Consider the following 23829-nt stretch of genomic DNA (forward strand, 5'->3'; position numbering starts at 1 on the left):
TACTTTGAACCTGCTGCTGCTGCTGCTAAGTCGCTTCAGTCATGTCCAACTCTGTGCGACCCCATAGACGGCAGCCCACCAGGCTCCCCCATCCCTGGGATTCTCCAGGCAAGAACACTGGAGTGGGTTGCCATTTCCTTCTCCACTTTGAACCTACTTGGTGGCTAAAAATAGCAATCTTTCCTGTACAATGACTAGCATAAACATAGTGACTTGAAATGAATGCATTTTAAAGGAGTAATTCTTTTAAACAGTATTGCTTCTCAGGTTACTCTTGGAAATACTGCCCCCCTTCTGAAAAAAAAATCTGCAATCTTTTACTAAGTTATACACTTGGTAAATTTTCTGTCACTTAAGGTCTAATTTAAACAGTAAAATAATGAAGATCAAAACTTTACTCATTGGTTCTTTAAGAAAAAAATAGTAGATCATGTAGAATCAGAATAATTGTGTTGTAAAAGCGTACTGGCAAGAGCATGTCCCCAGTTAAGTTAGTAAGGTAGTAGATTGCTCTTTTCCTACTTACTCATTCCAACAAAGACTGACTCATGCTTCTTTAGATGAAGTTGAAAATTTCCCATTTTAGACAGCAGTTGCAACTGAGTATAAAGTTTAGCTAGAAGAAAACACAAGGAAATGATAAATGTACCTAGGGCTATTTGCACCTGTGTAAACATGCACTACCCTCTGCATGCCAGCACCGTGTTCCTTCCACTCAAGAGCTTTTCCCTTATACTGCCTCTCCCTATATTTATAGGAAAAGAATTCCAGATTTAGGAGAAAGTCCAGTGAGGTGTGTGTGCATGTGTATGCGCGTGTGTGTGTGTTTATACAGAGAAAAAATTACAAGAAGAAAGATCTGTTGCGGGACAGTGGGTACAGCCCAAAGATAGGAGAAATCTATTGGGAAAGAAATTAGCAGGGTGGTTTTTAGAATGTGATTCTTAAAATGTGTCCTACCCCAGAACCACTGCATCCTATCATTTGGCCACTTCCTTAGAAAAGCAAATTCTCAAGTGCCACCCCAGCCCTTCTGTTAATAGATTAGAAGGGCTGATGGGGTGGCTCCAGCAAACTGTTTTGTTTGGTGTTTGTTCAAACCTTTCGTGTCATTCTAGTAGGGTTGCATTTTACAACTACTGGCTTAAATGATAGTGCAGATCTTCTTAGGTGTCTGGAGAAGAGGGCTACTCCACAAAGAATTCCAGCACAACCACCTTGTCCCTTTGTTTCTGAGGAGTTATGGTCCTACAGGATCAAAATGTCATAAGGCATCATGCCTGGTTCTTACATGGTTGAGATATTCTCACTATTCTCACTATATTCCATTGGGACATCAAGGGTTATTTGCTGCTAAATAATCCTTGGTATAAATTATTCCTTTCTGTATTTTTTCTATAAGAAATTAAAGAGTTTAGGTAGATTTCTGTCTAAATTGGTTTTCCATTTAAAATGTACTTTACCTTTTTGAAAAATACTTTTTTTATTTAAGTATTTTTCCTCATTTTAATTTGCTTAATTTTGCTGAAGGAGGTGAACTTAGTTTTCCTGTTTTAAAGTTTTGGCTACACTATTTCAAAGTGTTCTAAGGATTTTAGTATTGGGCATTACATTTGGTAAAATCAACCAGAGAATTTTGAGAATATGCCAGGAAATGAGGTTCAGTATAAAACACACATATAATTCTGCTTTTCACCGAAACTTTCCATGTAGCTTCACCTGTTAAAGAAAAAAACTGCTATTGTGCCATTTTTTAATGAGATAATTTTTGAATTTGCTTCTACACCATGTTTGGGTATAAGTGCCTGCCCACAGTACAGGAGACCTGGGTTCGAATCCTGGGTCGGGAAGATCCCCTGGAGAAGGCAATGGCAACCCACTCCAGTACCCTTGTCTGGAAAATCCCATGAACAGAGGAGCCTGGTAGGCTACAGTCCATGGGGTCACAAAGAGTTGGACACGACTGAGCGACTTCACTTCACTTTCGTGTTTGGAAAATATGACCTCTTTTTCCTTTTCTTTCTCCACCTTCCTTTTCTTTGGCTATGCCACACAATATGTGGGATCGTAACTGCCCAGTCAGGGATTGGACCTGCTTCCCCTCTGATGGGAGCATGGAGGGAGTCTTAACCAGTGGACTGACAGGGAAGGTCCTTCTTTTTATTTTCTTTTCCTTCCTCCCCTATTCTCCTTTTTCCTTTTTAATTTTTTCTTTTCTTTTTTATCAGACAAGGCTTTTTATTTCTTAAAAAAAAGTTTTTGAAATAAAATGTCAAGAACTTGAAAGTAATGTACGGCAAAAAAGACAAGTGAAAGGTGAAGGAGGTGTGGTTAACACATGGACGACAGGAAATAAGGTTAAGCAACAGTGGAAACTGTAACTGGAAGGTAGGATAGTCTCAGAATGGAATGTTAGGAACCTTGAGTCTGAGAAGGGATAAATGGCAGCTTGCATTATGGAGTGTATGAGTTAGCTGTAACATGCATGAGTAATTATGACTGGTCAGCCACTCACCAGCTATTCGATCTTGTAGGTTACTTATGTTCCATGGCTAAGATTCATTTTTGGACTCTATGAAATCTGATTTAATATACCTATTTTTCAGTGTTGTCATAGGTCTCAGAGAAAACATATATGTAAAGAAAGCCGAAGCTCATCAATGCCATGTCTACAGTTAGTACATACTGATACTTTTACTTGTAATTCATTTGTTTTCATAGTTGCATGTTACTCCATTGTACTATAACACCACAGTTTATTAATTTATATAACAAAGGATATTTTGATTGATTCTAGTTTTTTGGTAAATATATAAAGAACATTCTTATGTATTTCTTCTAATGCACATATACGAGGTTTACTAGAAACAAAAAACTGGAATTAAAATTGCTAGGTACCACCATCCCAGGTGGTGCTACTGGTAAAGAATGCACCTGCAATCCAAGAGGCCCGGGTGGAGAAGATACCTGGGATAGAAAATGGCACCCCATTTTTGTCTGGGAAATCCCGTGGGCAGAGGAGCCTGGCAGGCTATAGTCTATGGGGCCACAAAGAGTCAGGCAGGACTGAGTGCGCGCGCGCACACACACACACACACACACACAGACCATAAGCATCTTTCCTAGATAATACTAGATCGATTTCTAAGTGGCTGTGCTTATTGACACTCCCACTAGGAGTGTATAAAAGTTTGCTGTGCTCCTCATATTTTCCAATAATTAGTGTTTCCAGATTTTAAATCTTTTCCAAATTTCATGGTTGATAATGGTATCTCATGTGGCATCATTTAGCATTTCCCTGATTACTGATAAATTGAGCATATTTTAATATATTTGTTTGATATTAACAAGAGGTGGCAAGAATACACAGAAGAACTGCACAAAAAAGATCATAATGACCCAGATAACCACGATGGTGTGATCACTCACTTAGAGCCAGCCATACTGGAGTGCAAAGTCAAGTAAGCCTTAGGAACAATCACTATAAACAAAGTTCATGAAGGTGATGGAATTCCAGCTGAGCTGTTTCAAGTGCTAAAAGATGATGCTGTTGAAGTGCTGCACTGAATATGCCAGAAAATTTGGAAAACTCAGAAGTGGCCACAGGACTGGAAAATGTCAGTTTTCATTTTAATCCCTAAGAAAGACAATGCCAAAGAATGTTCAATTACTGCACAATTGCCCTCATCTCACACACTAGCAAAATAGTGCTCAAAATTCTCCAAGCTAGGCTTAACCAGTACTTGAACTGAGAATTTCCAGATGTTCAACTTAGATTTAGAAAAGGGAGAAGAACCAGGGATCAAATTGCCAACATCCATTGGGTCATAGAAAAAGCAAGAGAATTCCAGAAAAAACATCTACTTCTGCTTCATTGACTACGCTAAAGCCTTTGACTCTGTGGATCACAACAAACTGTGAAAAGTTCTTCAAGAGATGGGAATACCAGACCACCTTACCTGCCTTCTGTGAAACCTGCATGCAGGTCAAGAAGCAACAGTTCGAGAAGAAGGTGGAGGAGAAATAGGTGGACGTGCAGTACATCTTTCTCCACAGATACAAATAGGAATACACCTTCAGACACAGAAGTGCATGGAGAGCACCAGGTGAGAGTGGACAGGAGTACCTGACAAGTGGAAAAGAATATATAGAACCACGCAAAACTTGATAGGACAAAGGAACTAGTGGGAAAAACAGGAGTGTTAATAGGACTGAACCTGCCCTTGTTGGGTGGGGGAACTGAAGCAGGGGTCCAATCCCCATATTGGGGCAATTGTCTGAGTCAGACAATTTAAGGCTGAGAGTGAAATAGCTGATCTGTGTCAGCCTAAATGGAATGAGAATCAGAGAGTCCTTGCTACAGCCATATGTACCCTGGACAGGAACGCTGGTCCCCTGGAAGGCGCAGTGGCTGGGCGCTGGAGTTAAGGGATTGTGGGGCAATCCCAGGGCAAGGGCTGCTGTTGCCTGCAGAGAGATGGATTGAGGGGGTGTGAGGGAGGAGATCATGGTGGGAAATGACTGTGGAGGAAAGCCAGGCAGCCATGGAAGCAAGGCGATGCTGTGAGTCGCGTGCAGCGGCTAGAACCATCACCGTAGCCTCTCTCCCCACACGCCAGCACTGGCAGCTGAACAGTAGAGAGGCTGGCCCATCAAACACCCGACGCACTGAACTGCAGAGTAGGACCCCACCCAGGGTGCCCCTTTAAGTGACTGATGCGCCAATCCACAGAGTAGCACCCCAGTCAGGGGGCCCCGTCTATGTGCCTGAACGGGCGGAGCTATGGAGAAAGACTGGCCAAAGAGGCCTTCTGATTGCCAGTTACAAGAGGCTTGAAAAAAGACTCTGATAGGGCCGTCACTCCTGCGGCAGAGGCAGTCAGTGTCCCTGCACACTTGGCTTCACCAGGATCCCTGCAAGCCAAGCAGCTGCTCCACCTTCACACTCAACTCTCACGGGGGCAGAGCTGCCACAGGCAAAAAAAAGTCTTGTTTCTATGCACACAGGGTCACTTCGGTCATGTCTGACTCTTTGCAACCCTGTGGATTGTGGCCTGCCAGGCTTCTCTTTCAGAGAGGGGGTTCTCCAGTCAAGAATACTGAAGTGTATTGGCAAATACTGATTGCCATACCCTTCTAGAGCACTATATTTCCTGCTGTCCTAGCCACCAATCCCCCTGAGTACCAGGTGTTGCCAGAACCCCTGTGACTCAAGCAGCTGCACCCCCTCCGCACCTGGCCCTCACAGAGACAAACCCAGGTCCTCCAGGGCGGCCTCAGGAGCTAAACCCCAGTGGACGACCCACATGCAGAAGTGAAATAAAACCACAGTTGAAACCCAGGGGCAGTGTGGCTAAGGAAGAAGACCCCAAACCTTCCCACCAGCTGTGCAAGCTGCAGATTAAATCAACATGATCAACTAGGCAGACTCTGTGTCTACGGAATATATAAGAGGCCATTGAGAGCTCCCACAAAAGAAAACGCACTAGCTCTGATAGCTGTGGACATTGGAGGCAAGAACACACAGGAGTAGGACCTAGATTAGAATCTGAGCTGCCCCCACAGCAGGTCCGGAGATCAGCACAGTGTTGGAGGGCATCCTAGGAAGGTGAGGGGGACTGTGATTCCCAGCGTGGGAAAGGACTCTGACAGCAGAGACTCAAGAAAAACATTTACTGTTCTTATTTTTTGAGTTCTGTAGATTCTTTTTGATATTTTTTTCTTTTCTGTTTTTTCCCCCTCTATTGTAATTGTTGATTTTATTGGCACTAAGAAATCCAAGTAAGCCTTTGAAAAAAAATTTTTTAAGTCACATTTTTATTGCTATAAACCTCTGCCTGTACATTGGGCTTTTGCAGCTGTGGAGGTTTCCTTTTTTAGTTTTCTTTTCTCTTTTAAATTTAAATTTTTAAATCTGTTATTATTTTTTCTGCGTTTATTCCTTTGTTTGCTTTTCGTACTGTTCTTTTCCTCTTGCAGTTAATCTTTAACATGTATAAATCTTCTTTATCTACCTCTATTTAACTTTGCATATCTACTCTTTCTTTCCTTCTTGCCTTTCTTCTCAACAGATTTGTTAGTTTTATTTTTATTGCTTTATTCCCCAATTGGCACCTTGCTTTAGTTTACTAGTTTGTGCTTTAGTTTTATTCTGGTAGATATAATTTTTGGTTTCCTTTGTTTGCTGGGTCAGTCTATATGTACTTTATATTTATTGGACTGTTTTTATTTTGCTTATGGGTGTGTATGTATATGTGTATATTCAGTCACACTATTTATTGTTATTATAAATCTCTGGCTCTTCCTTTGGCTTTTGCAGTTCTGTGGAGTTTTCCTTTTTTTTTTTCTTTTTTCTTTCTTCTTCTGATTTTTCTTCTTTTCTCTTTTTTATAAAATTCTTTAAAACCTTATATTTTTTCTACATTTATTCCTCTATTTGCCTTTCATACTGTTCTTTTCACCTTGCAGTTAATCTTTAATGTATATAAATCTACCTCTATTTAAGTTTGCATATCTATTCTTTCTTTCTTTTCTTTCTTTCCTTTTCTCTCAATATATTTGTTAGCTTTGTTTTCATTTCTTTATTCCCCACTTGGCACCTTGCTTTAGTTTAGTTTTCCAGTTTGTGCTTTATTTAGTTTTGTTCTTAACTGGTAAATATAATTTTTGATTTCCTTTGTTCACTGGATCAATCTACTGTACTTTATTTTTGTTGAGCTGTTTTGACTTTGCTCATGGGTGTATATGTATATCCCAATATTTTAATTGTTATTTGCCTGATTTAGTAACTGCCACTTATCTGGAGTTCATCATTGGTTTCTTGTTTTTGGATATTTGTTTTAATCTCACTTAATGCCATAACAAACCTCTTGTGGAATCTTTGTTCCTGAGCAGATATCAAGCCCTGAGCCTTTGAAGTGGGAGCACTAACTCCAAGACCCTAGACTAGCAGAGAACTAACCCAGGGAGCATCAGATAGTGAGAAATCATACAAAGGAAACCACGTGAATGCAAGGCCTGGTATCACCCAACCACCAGTAGCAGCCTGTGCAGGACGCCTCATCTGAATAACAAACAAAACAAAAGTACAGACCCAATCATCAGCAGACAGGAGTACCACCTCACTCAGCCTTGCCCATCAGAGGAAAAAACAAACAAAATCTCAGCACAAATCTCACCCTATACCAAGCTTACACAAACCACTGGACCAACCTTAGGAGGGCAGAAACCAAAAAGAAGAAAGAATTCAACCTTCTTCAAGGAAAGAATTCAACTTTCTTTGAAGCCTAGGAATAGGAGACCTCAAACACAATAACTTAAAAAAAAAAGATAATGAAAAGGCAGAGAAATACTGCACAAATGAAGGAATAAACTGGAAACACAGAAGTCCAAATAAATGAAGAGGAAATAGGCAAACTATCTGAAAAACAATTCAGAATAATGATAGTAAAGATGATCAAACACCTTGAAAACAAAACAGAGAAAATGCAAGTATCAATTAACAAAGAATTAGAAGAATTAAAGAATAAACACACAGAGACAAACAGCACAATTACTGAAATGAAAAATACTCTAGAAGGAATCAATAGCAGATTGTCTGAAGCAGAAGAACGAATCAGTGAGGTGGAAGATAAAATGGTGGAAATAACTTCTGAAGAGCTGAATAAAGCAAAAAGAATGAAAAGAACTGAGGACAGTCTCAGAGACCTCTGGGACAATATCAAACACATCAGCATTCAAATTATAGGGGCCCCAGAAGAAGAAGAGAAAAAGAAAGGGTATGAGAAAATTTTTAAGAGCTATAGTTAGAATATTCACAACATGGGAAAGAAAATAGTCAATCAAGTCCAAGAGGCACAGAGTCCCATACAGGATAAACCCAAGGAGAAACACGCCAAGACACATACTAATCAAACTAACAAATACTAAACACAAAGAAAGAATATGAAAAGCAGCAAGGGGAAAGCAACAAGTAACACATAAGGGAAACCCCAAATGCTTAACAGCTGATCTTTCAGCAGAAACTCTGCAAACCAGAAAGAAATGACAGGATATATTTAAAGTATTGAAAGGGAAAAATCCACCCAGCAAGGAAAAATGTGCTTGGCAAGGATTTCATTCAAAATTGATGGAGAAATAAAAAGCTTTTCAGACAAGCAAAAGTTAAGAGAATTCAGTACCACCAAACCAGCTTTACAGCAAATGTTAAAGGGACTTATACAGTCAAGAAATACAAGAGCAGAAAAAAAGATTTACAAAATCAACCCCAAACAAATAAGAAAATGGCAATAGGAATATATATATAATCATTTTAAATGTAAATGCATTAAATGCTCCAACCAAAAGACACAGGTTGGCTGAACAGATACAAAAACAAGACCCATATATATGCCATCTACAAGAAACCTACTTCAGACCTCAAGACACATACAGACTGAAAGTGAGAGGATTGAAAATACTTTCCATGCAAATGGGAAGGAAAAGAAAGCTGGAGTAGCACTCTTCATAGCAGACAAAATAGACCTTAAAATAAAGATTACAAGAGAAAAGGAAGGACACTACATAATGATCAAGGGATCAATCCAAGAGGAAGACATAACAATTGTAAATATCTACACAATCAACATAGGAGCACCTCAATACAAAAGAAAAACATAACAGGCATAAAAGGAAAAATTGACAGTAACACAATAATAGTGGGAGACCTTAACACCTCACTCACACCAATGGACAGATCATCAAAACAGAAAATTAATAAGGAAATGCAAGTCTTAAGTGATACATCAGATGAGGTGGATCTCATTGATACCTTCAGGACATTCCATCCAAATGCAGAAGAATACGCTTTCTTTTCAAGTCCACATGGAACATTCTCCAGGATAGACCACATCTTGGGTCACAAATCAAACCTCAGTAAACTTGAGAAAATTGAAATCATATCAAGCATCTTTTCAGACCATAATGCTATTATGAAAAAAACTGTATGAAACAAAAACACATGGAGATTAAACAACACATTTCTAAATAACCCAACAAGTCACTGAAGAAATCAAAAGGGAAATGAAAAAATTTCTAGAAACAAATGACAATGACACAACAACTCAAACCTATGGGATGTAGCAAAAGCACTTCTAAGAGGGAAGTTTATAACAATACAATGCTACCTCAAGAGAAAAGAAAAACATTGAGTAGACAACCTAACTTTACACCTAAAACTGGAAAAAGAAGAACAGAAAGAAAAAACAAAGTTAGTAGAAGGATAGAAATCATAAAGATCGAAGGAGAAATAAATGAAAAAGAAAGGAAAGAAACAATAGTAAAGATTAATAAAAATAAAAGCTGGTTCTTTGAGAAGATAAACAAAATTGACAAATCGTTAGCCAGACTCATCAAGAAAAAAAGAGAGAAGAATCAAATCAACAACGCTAGAAATGAGAAATGAGAGGTTACAAAAGACAATGCAGAAATACAAAAAATTATAACAGACCATTATGAAAAACCATATGGTAATAAAATAGATAAACTGTAGGAAATGGACAGATTCTTAGAAAAGTTCAATCTTCCAAGATTGAACCAAGAAGAAATAGAAATTATGAACAACCCTATTACAAGCACTGAAATTGAAGCTGTGATCAAAAATCTCCCGAAAACAAAAGCCCAGGACTGGATGGCTTCACAGAATTCTATCAAACATTTAGAGATGAGCTAATGCCTATCCTTCTAAAACTCTTTCAAAAACTTGCAGAGGAAGGAACACTTCCAAGCCGTTTCTATGAGTCCAGCCTCACCTCAATACCAAAACCAGACAAAAACAACACACACAGAAAAAGAGACACAGTTGTACAGAACAGAATTTTGGACTCTGTGGGAGAAGGCGAGTGTGGGATGTTTTGAGAGAACAGCATCGAAACATGTATATTATCTAGGGTGAAACAGATCACCAGCCCACTCTGGATGCATGAGACAAGTGCTCGGGCCTGGTGCACTGGGAAGACCCAGAGGAATCAGGTGGAGGGGGGAGGGGGGATCGGGATGGGGAATACATGTAAATCCATGGCTGATTCATGTCAATGTATGACAAAAACCACTACATATTGTAAAGTAATTAGCCTCCAACTAATAAAAATAAATGGAAAAAAAAAAGCAGCACACAAAAAAGAAAACTACAGGTGAATATCACTGATGAATATAGATGCAAAAATCCTCAACAAAATTTTAGCAAACAGAATTCATCAACACATCAGAAAGCTCGTACACCATGATCAAGATGGGTTTATTCCAGGAATGCAAGGATTCTTCAATATATGCAAATCAATAAATGTGATACACTGTATTAACAAGTTGGAAGGTAAAAACCATATGATCATCTCAATAGATGCAGGAAAAGCCTTTGACAAAATTCAGCACCCATTTATGATTGCTGCTAAGTCACTTCAGTCATGTCCAACTCTGTGTGACCCCATGGACGTCAGCCCACCAGGCTGCCCCATCCCTGGGATTCTCCAGGCAAAAATACTGGAGTGGGTTGCCATTTCCGCCTCCAATGCATGAAAGTGAAAAGTGAAAGTGAAGTCGCTCAGTCGTGTCCAACTCTTAGCGACCCCATGGACCACAGCCCGCCAGGCTCCTCCATCCATGGAATTTTCCAGGCAAGAGTACTGGAGTGGGGTGCCATTGCCTTCTCCCCATTTGTGATTAAAACTCTTCAAAAATGGGCATAGAAGGAACCTACCTCAACATAGTAAAGACCATATATGATAAGCCTACAGAAAACATTATTCTCAATGTTGAAAAACTGAAAGCATTCCCCTTAAGATCAGGAATAAGATTAGGGTGTCCACTTTTGCCATTATTATTCAACATAGTTCTGGAAGTCCTAGCTACAGCAAACAGTGGTGAAAAATAAATAAAAGGAATCCAGATCAGAAAAGAAGAAATAAAGTTCTGTTTGCAGATGATATGATACTGTACATAGAAAACCCTAAAGATAGTATCAGAAAATTACTAGAGCTAATCAATTAATTTAGCAAAGTTGAAGGGTACAAAATCAATAAGAAATCACTTGCATTTCTATATACTAACAATGAAAAATCAGAAAGAGAAATCAAGGAATCAATCCCATTCACCATTGCAACAAAAAGAATTAAATATCTAGGAATAAACCTACCTAAGGAGACAAAAGAACTGGACACAGAAAAGTATAAGTCACTAATGAAAGAAATCACAGATGACATAAACAGATGGAGAGATATTCCATTTCCCTGGGTAGGAAGAATCAGTATTGTGAAAATGACTATACTACCAAACACAATCTACAGATTCAATGCGCTCCTTATCAAATTATCATTGGCATTTTTCACAGAACTAGATCAAAAAAGTTCACAATTCAGATGGAAATACAAAAGGCCCCAAATCACCAAAGCAGTCTTCAGAAAGAAGAATGGAGCTGGAGGTATCAGCCTTCCTGACTGCAGATTTTACTACAAAGCTACAGTCATCAAGACAGTATGGTACTGGCAAAAAACAGAAATATAGGCCAATGGACAAGATGGAAAGCCAGGAAATAAACCCATGCACCTGTGGGTGCCTTATTTTTGACAAAGGAATCAAGAATATACAGTGGGGCAAAGACAGCCTCTTAAATAAATGGTGCTGGGAAAACTGAACAGCTACATGTAAAAGAATGAAATTAGAACACTTCCTAACACCATACACAAAGATAAACTCAGAATGGATTAAAGACCTAAATGTAAGACCAAAAACTATAAAACTCTCAGAGGAAAACATAGGCAGAACACTTGATGACATAAATCAAAGCAAGATCCTCTATGACCCACTTCCTAGAGTAATGGAAATAAAAACAAAAGTAAACAAGTGGGAACTGATTAAACTTTAAAACCTTTTGGACAGCAAAGGAAACTATAAGCAAGGTGAAAAGACAACCCTCAGAATGGGAGGAAATAATAGCAAATGAAACAACTAACAAAGGATTAATTTCCAAAATATACAAGCAGCTCATAAAACTCATACCAGAAAAACAAACAACCCAATCAAAAAGTGGGGAAAAGACCCAAACAGGCATTTCTCCAAAGCACACATACAAAAGGCTAACAAACAAATGAAAAGATGCTCAACATTGCTCATTGTTAGAGAAATGCAAATCAAAATTACAGTGAGATATCACCTCACTCCAGTTAGAATGACCATGATCAAAAAGTCTAAAAACAATAAATCTGGAGAAGGTATGGAGAAAGGGGAACACTCTTGCATTGTTGGTGAGAATGCAAATTGATACAGCCACTATGGTGGATGGTATAGAGATTCCTTTAAAAACTAACAATAAAACCACCATATGACCCATCAATTCCACTCTTAGGCATACACCCTGAGGAAAGCAAAATTGAAAAAGACACATGTATCCTATTGTTTACTGCAGCATTATCTACAATAGCTAGAACCTTGAAGTCCATCCATAGATGAATGGCTAAAGAAGTTGTGGTCATATACACAATGGAATATTACTCAGCCATAAAAAGGAATGCATTTGAATTTGTTCTAATGAGGTGGATGAACCTAGAACCTATTATACAGAGTGATGTAAGTCAGAAAGAGAAATATCATATTCTAATGCATATATACGGAATCTAGAAAAATGGTACTGAAGGATTTATTTACAGGGCAACAAAGGAGAAACCAACATAGAGAATAGACTTATGGACTTGGGAAGTGGGAAGGAGAGGATGAGATGTATGGAATGAGTAACTTGGAAACTTACATTACCATATGTAAAATAGATAGCCATCAGGAATTTGCTATAGGGCTCAGGAAACTCAAACAGGGACTCTCTGTTGACCTAGAGGGAGGGATGGGGAGGGAGATAAGAGGGAGGCTAAAAAAGAAGGGGGGTATATGTATACCTATGGCTGATTCATGTTGAGGTTTCACAGAAAACAGCAAAATTCTGTAAAGCAATTATCCTTCAATAAAAACTAAATTAAAAAAAAAGTAGCAACAGTTAGAATGGGACATGGAACAACGGACTGGTTCCAAAATGGGAAAGAAGTATGTCAAGGCTGTATATTGTCACTCTGCTCATTTAACTTATATGCAGAGTACATCATGCAAAATGCTGGACTGGATGAATTGCAAGCTGGAATCAAGATTGCTGGGGAAAATATCGATAACCTCATCTATGCAAATGACGCCATCATTATGTCAGAAAGCAAAGAGGAACTAAAGAGCCTCTTGATGATGGTGAAAGGAGACAGTAAATAAGCTGGCTTAAAACTCAGTATTTAAAAAACTAAGATCATGGCATCTTGTCCCATCACTTCATGGAAAATTAGATGGTGAAACAATGAAAACACTGACAGACTTTATTTTCTTGGGCTCCAAAATCACTGTGCATGGTGGCCAAAGTCATGAAATTAAAGACACTTGCTCCTTGGAAGAAAAGCTGAGACCAACCTAGACAGCATATTAAAAAGCAGAGACATTGTTTTGCCAGCAAAGGTCCATCTAAGTCAAAGCTATGGTTTTTCCATTAGTCATGTATGGATGTGAGAGTTGGACCATGAAGAAAGCTGTGTGCCAAATAATTGATGCTTTTGAACTGTGGTGTTGGACAAGACTCCTGAGTCGCTTGGACAGCAAAGAGACCAAACCAGTCAATCCTGAAGGAAGTCAATTCAGAATATTCATTGGAAGGACTGATGCTGAAGTTGAAGCTCCAATACTTTGGCTACCTGATGTGAAGAACTGACTCATTAGAAAAGACCCTGATGCTAGAAAAGATTGAAGGTAAGAGGAGAAGGGGATGACAGAGGATGAGATGGTTGGATGGCAGCACTGACTCACCGAACATAAGTTTGAGCAAGCTCCAGGAGATGGTGATGGACAAGGAAGCCAGATGTGCTACACTCCATTGTTTGCAAAGAGTGGGACATAACTTAGCAACTGAACAACTCTCCTCCTGCCTTCAATCTTAATATATTTAGGGATCAATTATTTTTGCTTTTTGTGAGAAACGCTTATGCAGATATTGTTTCTAATTTTTTTCTTTTTTTTTATTAGTTGGAGGCTAATTACTTTACAGTAGTGGTTTTTGTCATACATTGACATGAATCAGCCATGGATTTACATGTATTTCCCATCCCGATCCCCCCTCCCACCTCCCTCTCTACCCAATCCCTCTGGGTCTTCCCAGTTTTTTTGTAACATTGTCTTATTTTGCTGATTTGTAGAAGTCTTCAATATATCTTGGAATCCAATCCTTTTTTCTTCTTCAGTCATATAAAATTAAAATATCTTCTCCAAGTTTTTGGCTTGTGTTTTTACTTTTTGTGAACAATGACCTTTGATATATAGGATATCTCATTTTTTTTTAAAGTTTGCATTTTGTGTTTGTACTTTGCTTAAATATTGTTTCTGAACACCATCAAGATAAGTCTTTAGACTCTATTTTTAAAGTTTTGCTTTTCAGTCTTTAAATCTCTTAGAATAAATTTTTGAATATGATCAATGTAATTTTTTTCAGCATGAACCATCGATTGTCCCATCACTGTTAATTGAATTATCTATTTCCACACTGCTCTGCCTGGCTATCTCTATTGTATTTAAATATTAAGTTTTCATTTGAGGGTGATACTATTTCTGGGGATATTGTGTGTCCTTCAGTTCAGTTCAGTTCAGTCGCTCAGTCGTGTCCGACTCTTTGCAACCCCATGAATCGCAGCATGTCAGGCCTCCCTGTCCATCACCAACTCCCAGAGTTTATCCAAACTCATGTCCATCAAGTCAGTAATGCCATCCAGCCATCTCATCCTCTGTCGTCCCCTTCTCCTCCTGTCCCCAATCCTTCCCAGCATCAGGGTCTTTTCCAATGAGTCAGCTGTTCACGTGAGGTGGCCAAAGGATTGGAGTTTCAGCTTCAGCATCAGTCCTTCCAATGAACACCCAGGACTTATCTCCTTCAGGATGGACTGGTTGGATCTCCTTGCAGTCCAAGGGACTCTAAAGAGTCTTCTCCAACACCACAGTTCAAAAGCATCAATTCTCCGGTGCTCAGCTTTCTTCACAGTCCAAGTCTCACATCCATACGTGACCACTGGAAAAACCATAGCCTTGACTAGATGGACCTTTGTTGGCAAAGTAATGTCTCTGCTTTTTAATATGCTATCTAGGTTGGTCATAACTTTCCTTCCAAGGAGTAAGCATCTTTTAATTTCATGGCTGCAATCACCATCTGCAGTGATTTTGGAGCCCCAAAATAATAAAGTCTGACAGTTTCCACTGTTTCCTCATCTATTTCCCATGAAGTGATGGGACCAGATGCCATGATCTTAGTGTGTCCTTAGTATATTTCTATTCCAAATCCACATTGTCTTACTTAGCACCTATTTCTAATAAATGATGATATCTGGTATCACACATCACTTCTATCATATCCTTCTGGATTGTCTTGAATAGCCCTTTGCTTTTCTTCATAATTTTCAAAACAGCCTAAATTACAAACAATCATGTACCTAATATGTGATTTTTCTTGAACTGCATTGAATTTATAGGAGGATTTGGAAAGAATATCCAGTTTAATGATTTTTTTAGTTTTTCAATCATCAAACAAGAAATGCCTATTTAGTGGAGTGTCAAAGTACTATTCTTTTTGTTATCCTTGGGTTTTTCATTATTACATTTTTTATAGTATAGTATCCTTAATGCATTTCTAGGTTTGTTTGTTGCTATTAATCCAGAATCTGAGTGTTTTTCAGTGGAGTATTGATATCTACATCAGGATATCTAGTCAAGCATCACACCAGAAGTAGAGGATCTATGCAGAGTATTTTTATAGGTAGTTTTCTATTTAAATCTGTGGATTTCTTTGAGTTTGGTTTCTATGCCAACCTGTTTATATTATCTTGTAAGAAATATATGTACATATATATAGCATATATATTGTTTACTTTGTAGGTGGAATAATGTTAACCAGTGAAAAAGCCCATCTTTGGTCAGGAGGAATTTCACGAAGTAGGTCTGAAGGAAATCTGTTTGACATGGAAGCCCAAAAATCCTCAAGAAATTGTGATATTACAGGTACAGCAATTTATAATTATTGACATTTTTTTTATCCATCACGACTAATTATTGGGGGACTACTTCTGAAAAGTGTTACAAACAAGAGAATTGTAAAATCACAACTTTATCATTGAAATACTTACACTATCATTAAAAAGATGAGAAAAATAAAATAATCAAAATAAAATAAAACAGGTAATAATAAGTATTACAAGGACACAAAGTTCTTTATTTAATGAGCAGTATACACAGTAAATACAGTGAATTTTGTGGTCAAAGAGATATCTGTAGGTTGTAGTGGGCCAATAAATCCAGTATAAAAGAATTGAATAGATTCTCAGAGGAAATGTAGGTTTTAAGAGAGTTTAAAGGTCCTGGATTTGAAGAAAAGTGTAAAAATAAAAGAAATGCAGCAATTGTTTTTCAAAATATATCTTAACATTTTTAATATATGACACTTAAAACTAATTTCAATCAATATATAGTTCTATATTTAACAAACAAAAACATCTGAAAGCTTACTTGAATTTGTTTTTCTATGTTAGCTTTCATTTTCTCTAAAGCAGCCACAATTTTACAAAGTCCACAGATTCATTATCAATATTTATTGAAAAAGTGATCAAATATAATTTGCTCTAAACATAAATAGTTGGTATTTTTTGAGATATATAGAAATTCATTGTAGTTGATACAGAAGTATTTGAATGTGTTGCTGATTCTTAAAATGCCAACTTTCCAAAGTAACAGTGTATTTCCCTTTTGTGGTGGCAATAAGCCTGTTCTTTGCCATTTTAAACTTTAAAAAGCTCAATGAATTCCTTCAAGTAGTAAATCTAATGGTGGTCTATTTTTTCAGTGCTTATTTTCATGAAGTGTTCACTTTTCATGAAAAAAAATCAACCTATTAAAATTTATCAATATGAAATTTTCAGAAAATATTCTAAGGAATCCATGCATGTCTAGTTTGTTATTTTTTTTAACATTTTAGCTGTTTATAGATATATTTGATATTTTTCACATATTGAATGTTATCAGGAAAGAAAATGTTAAATAAATAATCTAGATGTAATGAGACCAACCACTGTATATTTAGAAAAAGCTGGATAATAGACTATTCTGTTAATTCACAGGTACTCATTATGAAAATGACATATTAAACAAGACATAAATGTATGTAGTCTCAGTAATTGTCACAAATATATGTTAACTGATTACTATTGAAATTTCTAAATGTTTTTGTTTATAAATCATTGTGTCTTAAGATAAAATAATGTTACAAAGAGTTAAAATAACCTGGTCGAACAATTTCTCTTTCCTCTCAACATGGAAATTTGACTAAACTTAACATTAATTTTGTAGTACTTAGACTGGAGATCAAAGACAAATAAAAATTCTTCAATTTTTAAGCTATAATAAAAATTAATCTTGGTTGTATCTCAGAATGCCATTTCATCTTTGTTTTGCTTTATTTTGGTTTAAACAACAAGAATGTCCAGATCCTGGTTTGCCTCTTGATTGGCCAGAGGATTTCACACTTCATGACAATAATGCTTCCAATGCTACAAATCCATTCTGGAATGAACTGTCTGCATCTAACCCATTTTTGGATGATATAACTCAGCTAAGAAATAACCAGAAGAGAGATAATATTTCTATCTTGAAGGAAGATCCTTTTCTTTTTTTTAGAGAAATAGAAACTGGAAACTCTTTTGATTCGTCTGGTGATGAACTTGATGTGCATCACTTGCTTAGGCAGTCTTCTTCAAGGAAATGTGGAAGATCTAAAAGTGTTTCAGAACTTTTGGACATTTTGGATGACACTGCACATGCCCATCAGAATATACATAACTCTGACCAGATCTTAGAACAAGACTTAGAATGGCTTCGAAACGATCGAGAGGCTTATAAAATGGCTTGGTTAAGTCAGCGCCACCTTGCCCGTTCCTGCCTGGATTTGAGTACAATTACTCGGAGTCCTGGATGGGCCCAAACACAAGTTGCAGAGACTACAGTAGTTTGCAAATTAAACCACCAGGGAGGGTCAGTACAATTACCTGAATCAGATATCACTGTTCATGTGCCCCAAGGCCATGTAGCTGTGGGGGAATTCCAAGAGGTGTCTCTCAGGGCTTTTCTAGATCCTCCACAAAAGCTTAACCATGATCTTTCATGCACCATAAGCCCACTGTTGGAAATCACGTTAGGTAACCTTAACACAATGGAAGCCATTTTGCTGGAGATGAAAATTGGGGCTGAAGTGAAAAAGGATCCTTTCAGCCAATTCATGGCAGAAATAGTGTGTTTACACAGTCTGGATAAAGAAGGCCCTTTCAAGGTATTAAACAACTGCTACATTTATAAAGACACCATCCAAGTCAAGCTAGTAGACTTGAGTCAAGTGATGTATCTAGTGGTTGCCGCACAAACTAAAGGCACTCAATCACCAGCTGCCACCATCTGGGATTATATCCACAAAACCATTTCAGTTGGAATTTATGGACCCAAATATATCCACCCTAGTTTCACTGCTGTTTTCACAGTTTGTGGACATAGTTATTTGCCAAGAAAGCTTACTATCTCTGATATTAAAAAAGGTGGGAACCCCACCACACCTCCAGTGGTATTTCAGCTCTGGGGGAAGCATTCCTTCTTACTTGAAAAGCCGCAAGATTTAAGTATATCTGTCTTATCTTGTGATCCTGATTTTGAAGTAAAAGCAGAAAGAAAACGGAAAGAAGTTAAGCAAAAGCACTTGCAATCAGGTCAAGTAGTTCATGAGCAATTTTTCTTCTCTTTAGCTGGCTCCAGAGAAATGCACTTGTTTGTTTTCTGTGTTCAGGTGGAGTCTCACAGTGGTAGTCCAGTTACACAGTTCTTTATAACTTCACCTGATCCGGCTCCAAACCTAAAAAGGCTGTCAAATCTGCCAAGTGATTTGCAGAAAAAGAAGGAAATCAAATCTTCTCCTTTACTACCAACAGTGCATGTTAAATATCCTACATTTCAAGACAAAAAATTGAACTTTACCAGTTATGGAATAACCCAGAAGACAGTGATAAGACAAAATAAGATTGAATACTTACTTGAATATTTCAAAGGGGACACAGTAGCTCTTCTTGGAGAAGTCAAAGTAAAAGCCATTGGACAGTCCAAAGTGAAAGAATGGTATGTGGGAGTCCTGAGAGGTAAGATTGGACTTTTACATTGCAAAAATATCAGGGTGATTGCAAAGGAACAAGTAATGTCTATGTCAGATAATGTCTTCACAACCTGGAATCTTCTTGAACAAATTACCCTGCCTCTTAAAAAACTGACTTACATCTACTCAGTTGTCTTGACCTTGGTGTCAGAAAAAGTGTATGATTGGAAAGTATTAGCTTATGTTCTAGGCTATTCACATCTGGCACTGGAAGACTTTGATCAACTACAAGCAGACAAAGAATCAGAAAAAGTCGCTTATGTTGTAAAGAAGTTAAAGGAAGATTGCCATGCAGATAGAAATACCAGGAAGTTTCTTTATGAACTTACTGTGGTAAGTATTGCTTGATCACAGGAATTTACTTACCATAGAGAACTCTATTAACTTGGCAATATTTATAAGTAAACATATGAGAGTAGTTTAAAAATCTCTCAGCAGTCTCAAATAAATTGAAGTCACTTCAGAGCTTTGCGTACAAGATCATATAACTAGTTTCTTAGATTTGACATTCAATTGTGATTTTCCCAGAAACTAGGCCCCCAAGGATCATCCTTTAATGGAAGATTAAAGATTCTGTTTGTGCTAAAACATAACAATTAAGAGATCCCCTTTTTTCCTCTCTCAAATATTTAGATAGCTCTTAAAATATCAGAGGAGCTCCAATTACATGAAAGTAAATAAGACAAAACTGAAACAAAACTGCTTAACTTGGGCATTGCTATAGATTCACTTTTTAGTGTTTTTTAGATGTATTACCGATGTCCTTAGCTTTAGCAATTTAGCATTTCTCTTCTGTATGCAGTGCATCACAGTCCAAAAGGGATATTGCTAATTCTCTTCTTAATCTTTATGTTTGAATAGGACTCTAAGAATCATGTTTTTTTTTCAACAAAGCATTCACCCCAGTGTAAGGCTCAGCAGAGAACTATAAAAAACATGAAGAACTGTTTTGTCTTAAATTTGGACATTCAGTAATTTATAAAAGTAAAAAAAAAAATCAAGAGCATATTTCTAAAAATGGCTAAAATGTGACTGTGTAAATAACAATAATGATATATACAACTTTCCTAAGGATCTCTATATATTTGGCACTGTGCCCAGCACTCTATACATACTCTCTCATTTGGCCATTTTAACCACAGTACAGGATAAGTCTAGTTAGTATCTCCATCTTCAAATAGAGGAAAGTGAGTCTTGGGAGGTTGGGCAACTTGCCCAAGATCTGCCAGTTGGTTAGTATCAGAGATAGGATTTGAAATCTTTTTGGTTCCAAAGCCACACATAAAACTACTACTTTCCCTGAAACAAATTTTTTAACAATGTATATATGTATATAAAGATATTTAAGTATGTGTGTTGGTGTGTAGTAAATATCATTATAACTGTGCAAAACTGGTGCCCTATAAGAGATGAGTGGTTCATGTAAGATGAGGCAGATTCATGTAGAGGAGTCAAGTTTTAATCAAAGTACTAAATGGGAGAAAAAATTTTTGGCAAGGAGTTTGTGATGTTAACAATAGCTAACATGATATAGTATATATATATATATATATATATACATATGGGCTTATGGGCTTCCTGGGTAGCTCAAATGGTAAAGAATCTGCCCACAGTGTGGGAGATCTGGGTTCAATCCCTGAGTCAGGAAGATCCCCTGGAGAAGGGAATGGCAACCCACTCCAGTATTCTTGCCTGGAGAATTCCATGGACAGAGGAGTCTGGTGGGCTATATTTCATGGGGTTGCAAAAAGTCAGGCATGACTGAGTGACTAACACACACACACAGATACTCTTCAATTGTGTACCTTTTTCTTGGGTTGTATACTTGGGATTCTAGCTTGGAGTAGCTGGAAATGAACTTATAAAGATTGTGAGTTACAATCTCCTTAATCATCTCTAGACATTAAGACTGTCTTTATATAGTTTGGAATTTGATACTCTAAGCACTTCAGCATCTAATTCAATTTTCATAATTATTATAGGGGGTTAGATGGGGTAGTATTACTATCATATCCACTTTAAAAGTCATTAAATAGAGACATTTTGTGATTTATCAAAATTCCTATTCTTTGTGGAGTTGGATTTTAAACTTAGGTTTTATAACTTTAAGTGCAAATTTATTTTCCTTAAAACAAGGAACTGGTAAGCTAAACCCACTCCACAGTTTGCTAAAAGCGCCCTCAGGGGCCTGCTGTCTCAGCACTGCTTCTCCCTGAGGTCACAACTCCTCTCCATAAATTTGTAGATAAATATAGTTCATGTATAGAGACCATGGGTAGTTGTCCTAATACATCCATAAGAATGAACATTCTTTGGACTTTAATAGTTGCTTCACTCAGTCATTCATTTTTATTTATTGTTTCATAATGATAGATAAAGCTTTTAAGTGCCATTAAATGATGAGGGACTACTGAACATTTTTATTTGAACAGAAAAGAAATATAGATAAATCTCATCTTGTACTTTAAAAATATATTCAAGACAAAAGAGAAACTTGTAGACCTGTTTGAAAAATGCATGGTGACTGACAAAGCTCAGATGGTTAATTAAGGAAGAAAAAAGAGTCTGAAGGTTTTCTTTTTTGCACTGTTGAAACCCAAGTGTTTTATATTTGATACCTTGTGATTTAAATTTAGCATTAACTACATTGATGGTAAAGGGAGAGAGCTAATTTTTTAAGTTATTAATAGCAATAGCTTTGTTCAAGGTTGTCTAAGTTTCTCATTTTTATGCAATACACATAATTCTGGGGAGTTTTAAATCATATTTTGATTAAAAAATTAAATATTATTTACCAACAGCTGTGTGCTTACTCTAGAAATCCTATAGCCAGTCCTCTGGAAGGAAAGTAATTACTGTTTGTGTAATGAATAATCATGGGTTAATAAATTATTAACTGCTAAAACCTCAGGGTATCTTTGGAAGTGGCTAATTCAACTTCCTCCTTTGGTAATTAAGGATATTAAGAGACATATTAGTTAAGTGGTTTATTTAAGGACCTATAATTAGTTACTGAGTTAGCCCTAAAACTCCCCTTAATTCTGGTCTAGTTTGTATCCTCTGTACTTTGCTTGTTGGATTTGCTTAAAAGTAAATCAACTCTTTGAATTTTAGAAAATTCAAATATATGTGTGGTGAATAAAAGGATGCCAGTTTCCAGAATATGTAATAACAAATTTAATTTCTAGATAAAAGTTCAAATTAGTTGCTTTACATTATGACATGCAGTTGTTGCTGCAGGCTCTGCTGAAGATGGATTGCCAAGGGTTAGTAGTGCATCTTGTCCAGGAGGCTGCTATTCTGACTTCAGCCATCAAGCTTGGGAAAGGCTGGAGGGAACTAGCTGAAAAGTTAGTGCGACTCACAAAGCGACAGATGGAGGTGTATGAAATTCCTCACCAAGGAAAATCCGGAGATGTGGCTGCAGAGGTAAGCTTTCTGTTCATCTAAGTAGTAAAACACTGCAGATAAAGTAAATCAAATGCAGTCAAGAGTCCACTGCATATACTAACTGATTGAGGGAGTGTCCTAAAGGATCCACTCATTGAAATCACTGCACCTATAACCATTGATGTTATCTGAAATATACACATGTCACTCTTTAATGGCATTAAGAGCCTTTAAGATATATTAATGTTTCTCCTACTGGATTACATATGGTCTTTTATCAAATAAATTGACCAAATCAGATAGGCAGTTGTTATGGAGGGCTATAAGGACTTGAGGCGGAGAAAAGATAAACTTTGAAGGAAAGAGTTGGGACCCGGTCAGGACAAGGAAAAGGGACACAATAGTAAGTATTTATCAGCTTCAAAAATAGTTAGTCATTGGTGATAAATAATGTTTGGTGACAAAAAAAAAACATTTAAGAGAGTAAATGTGTGAGGTCGTTGGTAACAATAGCTAGAGATATCTGTGTGCGTTATCTATCTCCTTCACAATTTTGCATACAATAACTATAGACATCAAATACAGAATGATTTCAACTTAAAAATATAGTCACAAACTAGAAGTTGAGAGTTATGTTTTATTTGGAAATTTTGGGGAGTTAAGCCTGGAAGGCAGCTTCTCAAGCAGCCCCGAAAGAACTGCTCTGAGGAAGTGGGGGGAGGAGTCAGGTCATATAGAAGTTTACAACAAAGGGCAGGTAGTCTGAACATCAAAAGTTTCTGGTAAATTACAGAAAACCAGATATCTCAAGTTAAGGAATGTAGCACTTTTCTATGTATGGGAACATACAGGAGTCTGGGCTTACTGAAATCATTCCTTTCATATGCATCTCAGCCATCTGGGCCCAGCATCCTGCATTTTTCACATCCTGAATTCCTCCATGCTCACTGTAGGGAGCGACTGGCCCAATGGGCCAGAGAGCTCAGTTACTCTTCCTGGGTACACTTAGGAGTCAGGAATTCACATTTGGAGGGTTGGAATCACTGATTACTGTGATCCTTGTTTGCTGGTATGGCAGGAAATACTCCATTTCTCACAGCATGTAAAACAAAGAAAATACATAAAATGCAAAATTTTTATTAACATTAAAACAAAGTATACTATTCAGT

At 37.3% G+C, this 23829-nt stretch overlaps 1 protein-coding gene across 1 annotated transcript in view; it reads left to right on the plus strand.

Annotated features, from left to right (window-relative positions):
* MACC1 (MET transcriptional regulator MACC1) overlaps positions 1 to 23829 on the plus strand; it is an 86468-nt gene that overhangs the window by 41229 nt on the left and 21410 nt on the right. The window contains exons 2-4 of the mRNA XM_020868928.2: positions 15967 to 16089; positions 17559 to 19603; positions 22511 to 22699. Coding sequence (XP_020724587.1) covers positions 15975 to 16089; positions 17559 to 19603; positions 22511 to 22699 — 2349 coding nt within the window. The 5' untranslated portion in view covers positions 15967 to 15974. The remainder of the gene's footprint in view (positions 1 to 15966; positions 16090 to 17558; positions 19604 to 22510; positions 22700 to 23829) is intronic.

Source organism: Odocoileus virginianus, chromosome 1 (genome assembly GCF_023699985.2).
Source record: "Odocoileus virginianus isolate 20LAN1187 ecotype Illinois chromosome 1, Ovbor_1.2, whole genome shotgun sequence".
NCBI lineage: Eukaryota > Metazoa > Chordata > Mammalia > Artiodactyla > Cervidae > Odocoileus > Odocoileus virginianus.